An 11,074-nucleotide genomic window follows, 5' to 3' on the forward strand; every position below is an offset into this window, starting at 1 on the left:
TACCACTGTCTGGTTTCTGATCTGTTTGGAGACACAAGTCAAATGTGTATTAAACTTTTCTGTGAAGGGATCAAAGCTAAAATTTTGTAAAATAATATCTGAAGTTCTTTGGGATCTGCAAGGATGTCAATATCTGTATAGATTCCACCCTCTTCACCTTGGTAACATTTCTAGACACTTCATCTCTCACATACTTTTTTTCAAAGAACAAAAAATTGTAACTTGGGCGGGGGGCAAATGGGAAAGGGTTAAGAAGCTGTTCTCCCATGCAGCTAATCCTCATGAGAAGTTTGGCCTTAAGTTGTCAGTTCACATAGATCTCCAGAACCAGTTGCTGAGAGTGACATTACTGAGATGTGTGATTTTACAAATCTTGTCCCGATAACTGTATAAACACCACAGTTATTCTGGCTGAAGTCTCCTAGGTATCTCACGGTGAAGTTACTTTAAACTGTTGCTAGGAAAGAGTGTGGTGAGCAAGGTAGGCCTCCTCCCTTGATTGCCTTAACCTTCCAGTGAACCTGCTGTTTTGGCAGCCACTACAGCAGAAAAAAATGCGCACTGATGGATGATGTGTAAATGAGAAAATGTGCCACAGGAAAACCCAAGTCTCTTAAATGTACAACAGCTGGAGTTGTCTGATCATATAATCTTTGCCTATGGCTACTGGGGTGGCAGCACCTTGTAGTTGGCATCAGTCCCTTCTCTGTAGCAGGTGTTCTCGGTGGATATGGCTTCTGCATCTGAGTGACATTCAAGTATTTCTGTGTCTGTGTGTGTCTGGAGGTGTTTATGTGTAACATGAGCGGCAAGCTGTGCCCACACACACACACGCACACACACACATATTTTGTTCATGCTGTTGAGAAGCATGATTGGCCTCGGATCCCTGCTGCATGTATGTACAGTGTGTATGCGTGGAAAAGAGGTCTTTGCTGCTCACTTGTTAAGGGAGCATTTATATCTGGTTTGTAAACATGTGGTATTTCCCATGACTTGTGGAAGCAGTCCCACGTAGATGTATTAGTTCAAAGAAAAATTCATGTAAAACCTTTTCTTAAGACCAACTGAAATATTACAAAATAGTATGTTGAGCTTTCAAGTTCTCCAAAATGCTTCATCAGACTGCATGTTAGAGATCTTTTGTCTGCTCTTGTTGGAGACTTAGGATGTGGTAGGATGCTGGGTGGAGTTGGTACCAGGTGCCTTTGGCCTTCTGGAAAGGAGGTCAGGAGAATGAAAGCCTCGATTGTGAATGTAAAAAAAACCCTGGTTATTAATACCCAGTTTGCTTTAAGTTCACACTTCAACTTTATTTTCTGGATTGGTGATATTGTTAATATAAGGACTACCACAATTTTTTCCTTCCTCTCTTCCCTTGAAGGAACTTATGCTTTCCATTTGTGTTAGAAATCAGAGAGACACTTGATTAGCCCACTGGTTTTTGGGTTCACAATGGGTAGCTGTCATCATTCTTAACTTTTTTCCAGAAGGTTTAATAGCTAGCCTTGCCTAGCACCCTGGAGCATCCTAAGTGTGCAGGATTCTCCAAACAAGAGCAGAAAAAAGACATCAAGATCATCCCCCCCCCCTTTGAATATCCAGTCTGATGAAGGGTAGTGCGAAACTCAAGAGCTCTCACACTGTTTCGGTCTGATGTCTTTTGTTTTCCATAATGGGCAAAGTGGCCCTGATTTGATTGTTTTAGGCAGCTCCACTAATAGAAGTATCAGTATCTTGGTCTGCCCCACTACAGGGAAAGCAGAAAGGAGGTCACCACATCACATAATGTATTATACATGGTATGTATTGCATATGTACCAGATGGCTAAGTATCTCAGTGTCTTTGATCCAATCACAAATGAGCTTAACTTTCACTTTACTGTTCCTCTATATGCATAGTTCATCCTTCATCTAGAAGCTGATTACAACACACTGGCTGTCATTTGCACCTTTCTCCCAGAAAGAGGCACAATGTTGAGGGTGTGAAGTCTTGTAAGATGCACAGTAGTATGAGGAAGCATCTCTCAGGCATCTTGTATCTGGAAGACTGAGATACAAAGCCTTGCTGTTGTTCACTTTGTCATGTGAGAATTTAATTTGGAATGTTTTGCCACTCTGAGATATTGCTATGGATGGATTCGGCTTGCTGTGCCAGATGGGGGTGAGGGAAGGAAATCATATCTAGTGTCCAAGTAGCTGACAGCAGCTTCTTATTGTTTCAGGTATCAGGGTCAAGAGGGCTGGGCCCCAGCATCTTACCTGAAAAAGGGAAGTGGGGACATGTTTACACCAAAGCTGGGATCTGCAGCTTCTGCCCACTCATATGCACTGGATCTGGATGGGATTTCCCGGCAGCAGAACTCAGCAGGTCGAGACAAGAATGGATGCAACAACCAAAGAGATGGAAGGTTTGATGGTCGCCCTCTGCCAAATGTGGAGCTCAGGCGAAGTAAGTTGGAAACTGTAAAATATTAAGATGGTTTGTAGGTCAAGCTAGCGAGGCAGAATTCAGGCAAGTTTTCAGGGCTCCAGAGCATTCTGAGCTCTACAGTTTATAAGGTGGATAAGACTGAGATTGGAAGGGTTGAAGAAAACTGGCAGTAAATTCTGTGGTTCTCCTATGTGTATATTGTCTTTCACCCTACACCCCCCCCTTCTCCCCCCCCCCATGGAGAGCTGGGTAGAGAAGCAGACAGTGGCTCAACCCTCCCAAAATAGGTATCTCTGCCAGACACTGCTGGGGACCTTCCTGAGTGAAGCATCACTCAACTTCACTGGTGCGGGTATGGGCATATCTTAAGAACCTGACCTGTCCAAAATTTGTGTATAGGTTTTTATCTCTGGAAAACCTAACCAGCTCACCCCCTGCCTCTCCCAGGTGTTAAGGGTGGAATGCCATTCTCCCTTTTTTCTGGGCTCCACTGTTATTTTGTAATGATTCTGGCCATCTCCATGTTCTAAATGCAGAAGGTACCATTTGAATCAATTGATTTTGAGAGACTTGAGGAGTCAGTAGGGCAGGCTGGTTTAAACCCACTAAGAAGAGTGCTTGGGACAGGGTGGTGGATGTTTCTTTGCTCCTTTTGTCTATCACCTTCTGAACCACAGTTGTGATTTTTTTTTTTTAAATCGTGGTGGAATATTTTTCTTGATAGAGTCACCAAAGATGAGGCAGAGACCACCTCCTCGTCGAGATCTCACGATAGTAAGTATTATCTACAGCTGCCTTTGCTTGATAAGTGTTGGTGCTTTTTGGGCTGCAGTGGCAGCAGTTCAAGACCCGAGTGCCGCATGACGGAATGAGCTCCCATCTGTGGCCCCAGCTCCTGCCAACCTAGCAGTTCGAAAGCAAGAAATTGCAAGTAGAAAAATAGGTACCACTTCGGTGGGAAGGTAACAGCTCAGCAGTAGAGCATCTGCTTGATATGCAGAAGGTCCCAGCATCTCCATTTAAAAGGACCAGTAGGTGATGTGAAAGACCTCAGCCTGAGAGCCTGAAGAGCTGCTGCCAGTCTGAGTAGATAATACTAACTTTGAAGGGCCAAGGGTCGGATTCAGTAAAGGCAGCTTCATGTGTTTACTGACAGGGAAACGTATCTGCCCTCTTGCTATGCTATAGGGCTCTGGAAAACACAGAACTAGTAACTACTAGCAGGGTTGACTGTTGCAAGTCAGTTTGTATGAGCTGCAGTGGAACAAAACGTATGTGAGTGATGCAGTCTGTATAGCTCAAGTGCTTACTCAGTCCTTATGGGCACATTGTGCCTTAGATAGGCATAGGCTGATGTGTTTTATTTTGCATTTTTCCTACAATAGCCACGTGGCCTCCACTTGCCTAAGCCTCCTGTGCCACCACAAGTAGAAGAGGAATATTACACCATTGCTGACTTCCAGACCACTATCCCTGATGGCATCAGCTTTCAAGCAGGACTGAAAGTAGAGGTGAGGCTGCATCTTGTCCAGCCCCATTGTCTCCCTCTTGTGACCCTCCACATAGTTTGTGAGGACTCATTGCTCATGAGAAGACTCTTTTCTGCACGGTCTTGCATGGTGTCAGACAGAGGGCTGAGGACCAGTTCTAATGATACACCTGTTGAATCCCTACTTTTTTAAGGAGGTGCAGTCATAAACATTATTTATTTAGACATTTATTAAATAAACAAACAAACATAATTTATGCATGGAGATTGTTTCCATATTCATTGTATATGGGCTCCATTATGATATTGCTCCAGTGAGGCAAGGCATTTCCTGTCTTTTTGATGTTTTCTGTGGAGATGGGTTTTTTTTGGGGGGGGGTCAAGTCACAGCTGACTTACGGTGACCCCTGTAGGGTTTTCAAGGCAAGAGACTAACTGAGGTGCATTGCCTCTGCGTTGCAACCCTGAACTTCCTTGGTGGTCTCCCATCCGAATACTAACCAGGGCCAGTCCTGCTTAGCTTCTGAGATCTGATGAGATCTCAGATAACCTGGTCCATCCAAGTCGGGGTGATATGGGGATGCCAAGAAATAAAGGACAGGGCGCAGAAGGTTACTTTGGCGAGCCAGTTTGGTGTAGTGGTTAAGTGCATGGACTGGGAGAACCGGGTTTGATTCCCCACTCCTCTACTTGCACCTGCTGATGTGACCTTGGGTCAGTCACAAGCTCTGGCACAGCTGTCCTTGAAAAAGAGCAGTTTCTGTCAAAAGCTCTCTCAGCCCCACCTACCTCACAGGGTGTCTGTTGTGGGGAGGGGAAGGGAAAGGAGTTTGTAAGCCGCTCTGAGACACCTTTGGGTAGTGAAAGGCGGGGTATAAATCCAATCTCTTCTTCTTCTTCTTGGTGGGTGGGAGCATGGGAGCTAGTTCTCTCAGGTGATGATTAGCAGGTGGGAGGGTCACACTTTGGTCCAAAGCTAGGCAATCAGGGACCAGAGCGCCTCTTGTTTAAGATCTAGAGTCTGATTTGTGCTTTCATGTGGCCTTTTAAAGTGGCACAGGACTGTCCTCCCATGCTGTAGACTAGGTGGAAGACTGTTACATAAGACACAGATGTTAGTATTTCTTCATTTATGGAATGAAACCTATTTAATTGTGGTGATGTAAACCCTGATCTCTTCTCTCTCCCTACACCCCAGCAATACTGACACACCTGCATATTGTCCACTGTGTGTGAGATCCCCACCCCACGCCCAACTGTAATCATCATTAAAGTCAGGAAAAGGAACCTTAATGCTTGTTTCTTCCTTGGGATTCTTGGGATCCTGCCAGGCCAGCATGTTTGTGAACAACTGAATACTGACATCTAGTGGTCAGTTACTGTACTCCTTTTTGCCCAATTGGTTTCTCCTTGTTCTGTGCTCAGATTATGACAGATAACCAATGCTTTGGTCTACCGTGTTGTATGGTCTAAATTCAACTTAATCAGAAGATCTGGAAGCTGTTGGTATATATTGCCAGTCATCTGACATGTGGTGCACATCATCTTCATTATTTATTATTATCCTGACTGTATGTGATGGGGAGAAGGAGCTGGTGCCAGAAGTTCTTACGTCATTGTGGCTTTCTTTCCTTTACCAGGTGATTGAGAAGAACCTGAGTGGCTGGTGGTACATTCAGATTGAGGAGAAAGAAGGCTGGGCACCAGCTACTTTTATTGATAAATACAAGAAAACTAGTAATGCATCTAGGCCTAACTTCTTGGCACCACTACCAAATGAGATTGCACAGCTCCATCTTGGCAACAGTACAGCAGAGAGCAGCTTTGACGGAGAAGCCCCTGGGCCATCCAGGCCTTTGCCTGATGCACCACCTAATGGTGCAGACCTTGGAGGGAAGTGGAAAGGGAAGGAGGCCCCCAAAATTGCCATGTCTGAGAACAGTGATGCATCTCTGTTTGTCGGGTACGAGGAGATCTCTGATCAGGATGCAGAGGAGAAACCTAGCCTTCCGCCTCGGAAGGAATCAATCATTAAATCAGAAGAGGAATTAATGGAAAGGCAGCGGCTGGAACAGAGGCCACCTCCAAAGCCTCCTGGCACGATTTTGCCAGTGATTCCTCCCAAGCAAGCTGTGCCTCCAAGGGACAACAGGAAACCAGAACTCAAAACAGAGAAAGGGAAATTGTTCCAGCTGAAAAACGAAATGGGATTAGAGTGCGGGCACAAGGTGTCACCCAAAGAAGTAAAGAAGCCAAATCTCCGGCCCATAGTCAAGCCAGCCAAGCCAAAAATTGAGCCCATGGAGGATAAGCCTGAGCTGGCTTCCCAAAACCTTTTCTTGAAATCAAAGCCTCAGATCAGACCCAAGCCAGCAGCAGCCCCTAGAACAGACCCCCCAGGTACTCAGGCAGATGATAAACTAGACATTGGCAATCTGAGGAGCAAGCTCAGGCCTGCAAAGATGCAAGAAAAACCTTCTGAACAGGACTCCGTGGCAGGGGAGAGCACCTTGAGCAGCAGTGTGCTGTCAGCAGAACTTTCTGTCAGATCTCAGGAGAGACCAAATGTGGAGATTAGGCCTCCCTCCAGACCAGACAGTCAGATCTTTAAGGAGACTCCTTTGCCCAAAGCTCCTGTTGCCTCTTCAAAGACAGGTGAGAGTGAGCCCAAGAGCAGCTCTACAGTTCCCAGGGAGCCACCTCAGCGGCCTGTCGTGCCACCTAGGAGGCCCCCTCCACCCAAGAAAGCATCCTCTGCATCTCCATATGCCCCCTCTCCGGAGCACAAAGCCCCACAGAGGGAAGTGCCTGAAGTCAGAGCAGCCCCAGTGCCTGGCAGGCCAATGCTAGTTCCACCAAAAGCCAAAGGTTTTCTGCCAGCTGTGGGCCAAGATGATGCCAAAGCAAAAAGTGGCTTAGGCCAAAAGGTGGTCCCCAAGCTGGTGGAGAGGGAGACCAAGGAGAGAGGGTCTGCCTCCATCACCAGTTCAGATGTCTCCAAAGAAGCCCTCTATGTGGCCATGGCAGATTTCGATGGAGATGAAGAAACCAGCAGCTTTAAAGAAGGGACGTTATTTGAAGTTCGAGAGAAGAACAGCAGTGGCTGGTGGTTTTGCAAAGTCCTCACTGGAGGGCCATGTTGGGAAGGCTGGATTCCTTCCAATTATCTCATTAAAAAGCCGTAGTCGTTCCTCCCTCATCTTCAGTTTATGCGGCTCAACATTCCTCATTTATTACTAAAATATTTAATTAGCTTATTAATTTATAGGGTTTTCCCCCATAAGACTGGCTTTTTAAAAAAAAGTATCTGGGATACCATACGTTCCAACATGTGCCTTTTCCAAGTCAGGCCAGCGAGAGAAGCAGGGTTTGATGTAATATAGGTCAGCTTTTGGCAAACCGTTTCCTGTGCACCTTTTGATACATAAGCCCCTGTCCTCTCCCCTGTATGGTTTATAGGGCATCCTGTTCCTCACAAGACTGGTTGATGCGAATGTCCTTTTTTAATTCTCTGCAAGGTCTGGAGCAAATAATGTCACAAAAACCAGAGACTGCAAAATGTATACATAATTAAGTGCTCAAGAACCTGTTTTCAGGCAGTCTTGGGGAAAATCTGTTTCTAGCTTAGTAAAGAATTAGAGCCAGTCTTACTAGCAAAGGAAGGGAAGAGGGAACAGGAAAGGTCATGGTTTGACTGAGTTTCCTTGTTAAATGTCGTGCCATATTATTCAGTTAACTATTGGCAAGAGCTAAGGCACTCCATAGAAAAAATAATAAATATGAGTTCAGTTGTACACTATATAGGTATGCTGTTGTACCTATTGATTGTAAACTATATTGTATACCAGGTGCAAAGTCTTAGCCATGTAGGAACAGAAGGTCTTTCCAGCCTCAAGTTTGTGCCTTTTATTCTTTGTTTGAAAAATCTTGCTGACAGAACAGTTAGTTCTTGTGGGGCAGCTGGTATTATATTATGCCTTTTTTTGAAGCCATGTTCTATTGGACTTGAATGTGCTCTCTCTGCTGCACACATCACAGTGTGGGCTTGTATTTCTCAATACTGCCACCTCATTTCAATAAACAGAGGGGTTATCCACTCTGCTTAATTCTAAGGAACTGAATTACTCTCGACACTGTGGCAGGAGGATGGCTTGGCAGAACAGGGTGCCTCTCCTTCAAGCCTAGATTGCACTGTTGCTTTCTTTACTGCTCCCGCAAGTCAGTTCCTTGCACTGTTCAGCCCTGATCCCCTCAGGTAGAGTAGGTGACAGCTGCCAGGATGGTTGCTCTCCAGTGGGTGCTAATAACTTCTTTTCAACCTGGAGGTAGCAGCCAGATCTCATGGTGGGGAGGAAGGTTTTGCTGCATCTCTACCCATTTTATCTTTTTCATATCCTTTTCCCTATAAGAGCCTTTCCCAAAAAGCATGTTTCTCATTTTGTGTTTATGTGTCAGTTGTAGAAAGGGAAACAAAACAAAACATGGAGTTGATGGAAGCCAATGCCAGCAGTGTTTACTGAAACATGCAACCAGTCTTTTTTTTAAAAAAACCAATTCTGAGAGTGGTGAAAACTATTGTACCAACACCACCCCAGTCAAAGGGCATATATGGATCCTGTTCTTTTAGCCATAGATCATGGCACATGTCTGTGATACTGTGAAATTGGTTCTGAACTGAATAGGAATAGGTACTGTAGCACTTTGTGCTAAGAATCACTTCACATGACATTTCTGTAGTTTAGAATGCTAACTAACTAACATGCATGCTTGTGGCATCAGGTATGGAAATGTGTGCGTGTGTTTGGTGCTTAATGTTTTAAAATGCACCAGAGAGGTGTGTTTATCTTTTCCTGATCATTGCTCATATTTAAAAGGCAATCCCAACAGTGTGTGTACATGCATGTTCTCAGTCTTTGAAATTTGAATGAACCAGACGAATATAGTTCTGGACGGCAGTCCTAGATGATATTGAGTGAATGACGTTTTGAAGTTAAAAAAAATTAAAGGACCAAATCTAGATGTTTCTATAACTGCGTTCAGAATATGTGAAAAAGTTCACCTTGAAATTTGTGTTGGTCCTAAAACAGGTGGTGGTTTTGAAAAAGACTGGCTTCAAGAAATGGAATCCCAGATCTCCCCAGTAGTTCAGTTTCATGAATTGTTGTCTAGCTGGCCCCCCCTAGGCTGAATCTATGAATATGGTTATTAAAATACATCAGTGTTATTTTTAAAATCAATCTCTATAGGGATTCCAACTTCCAATTTTGCCTTTGAAAATCAGTACTTGAAGTTTTGTGTCTGCATTTTTTCCCTAAAGACATGCTGTATTGGCACCCATTACCTAGTACTGGGGTGTTTACTCTGTTCATCTTACCCTTGTTCTTTATATTGTCAATAGATAGGATCTGTTTTGCTGGTTTTCATGCTCGAGATCTATGCTTCTCATGCCTATCTCTACCCACCCTGATCATAGATCGTATTGATACTACGACCAATTATCGAATTATCTGTTTTCCAGCAGTGTGAATTCAGTACACAAACATCCAGTACTTCTCCTCTTGCCATCCTATGTGATCTGTATATTACAGTAGCATAACTGTAAAATGCATCGAGAGAAATGACCAACTCAGGGCTCTGTCACTTTCCCATAGAGCACTGAGTCCCAAAGACACATCCTGTCCCCTTTTCCTGAGTGCATAGGAGCTCCCCCAGTCGAGAAGGCAATGGCTTCTGTCGTTGCTTCATAACAGACTTGGTGTCCTGGACCTTGTTTGTTCTCTTGGCTGCTAAAGCATGGCCATGGCACTTCTGTAGCTCCATACAACACAGACAATGAGACGGCCTACTTTGCTGGGGTAGGAGATGACTTAGTGAGCTAACACTCACCTAATACTTTATTGTCCTATGTTGAAAGGCAATATTACCACAGCATGAAATTTGTTACACATTTATTTTCCTTTTTTTTACCACATAGTAGCGTGACTGTTGTTTACTGAAGAGATAAAGGATATTGAGCCTCTTATTGACCAAATCGAAATTAATGGTCCTTCGACTGGGGTGTTGTGGGCCCAAGGAAGGTTTACCAAATGGCCTTATGTTTGCATCTGCAGTCTTTGGAATCCTGTTGTAATGTCTAATATTATGTAATCAATCTTTACATTTCTGTGGGTGGGCTGGGGTTTTGTTTTTCCTGAGGAGGATAGATGTAGCCTGTGTAAAAATCATGTATACTTCCAGCATTAAAGTTTGGGTTTTTTAAAAGATAAAGAAATAAAAAAGGCTTGACTGGTTTCAAGCAGAATTACTGTGAAGTGTCTGCTTAGGTGGCTAAAGTGTGGTGCCATTTTCTCAAGATAATGTTTCTTGCAGGTAATCCAGCAAAATCTACCCAGGATCAAATTAAACCCTTAGATTTGCGGCATTTCAGTGGGCCATAAGTATGCAATAAGTAAACTACATGGCTGAAACTCCCTCACAGTTCTTACATAACAAAATCTTCATATGCAAATGGTAGAATCAGAAAGTTTGGCATTGGCTGCCCATGTCTAATCTTTAAGAATTATTTGTTTAGTCCATTTATGCTCCACGTTTCTCCTTAGTGGGGGTCTAAAGTGACTTCCATTGGTGACTGTGTGTGACTGGTCCCTATGAAGAAAGGTTAAAATGCTCGGGGCTCTTTAGCTTGGAGAAATGACGACTGGGGATGACATGATCAAGGTTTATAAGATTATATATGGGGTCAAGCAGGTAGAGAAAGAAGTAGAAAAGAAGATGATATTAGATTTATACCCTACCCTTCACTCAGAGCGGCTTACAAACTCATTTCCCTTCCCCGCCCCACAACAGACACCCTGTGAGGTAGGTGGGGCAGAGAGAGCTCTTTCCAGAACTGTTCTTGAGAGAACAGCTTTGACAGAACTATGGCTTGCCCAAGGTCATCCAGCAGTTGCAAGTGGAGGAGCGGGGAATCAAACCCGATTCTCCCAGATTAGAGTCCACACACTTAACCACTACACCAAACTTTTCTCCCTTCCTCAAAATACAAGAACTCATGAGCCCTCAATGAAATTGCTGAACAGTCGGGTTAGAACAGATAAAAGGAAGTACTTCTTCACCCAAAGAGTGATTAACACATAGAATTCACTGCCACA

At 44.1% G+C, this 11,074-nt stretch overlaps 1 protein-coding gene across 1 annotated transcript in view; it reads left to right on the forward strand.

Moving 5' to 3' along the window:
- The window catches only part of SH3PXD2B (SH3 and PX domains 2B), an 11,589-nt gene extending 1,446 nt beyond the window's left edge, over positions 1 to 10,143 (forward strand). The window contains exons 3-6 of the mRNA XM_015407940.1: positions 2,226 to 2,452; positions 3,159 to 3,208; positions 3,820 to 3,945; positions 5,564 to 10,143. Of these exons, the coding sequence (XP_015263426.1) occupies positions 2,226 to 2,452; positions 3,159 to 3,208; positions 3,820 to 3,945; positions 5,564 to 7,108 (1,948 nt within the window). The 3' untranslated portion in view covers positions 7,109 to 10,143. The remainder of the gene's footprint in view (positions 1 to 2,225; positions 2,453 to 3,158; positions 3,209 to 3,819; positions 3,946 to 5,563) is intronic.
- Positions 10,144 to 11,074: the final 931 nt, after the last annotated feature.

This window comes from Gekko japonicus, unplaced genomic scaffold, assembly GCF_001447785.1.
Source record: "Gekko japonicus isolate JY-2015 unplaced genomic scaffold, Gekko_japonicus_V1.1 scaffold5966, whole genome shotgun sequence".
Taxonomy (NCBI): domain Eukaryota; kingdom Metazoa; phylum Chordata; class Lepidosauria; order Squamata; family Gekkonidae; genus Gekko; species Gekko japonicus.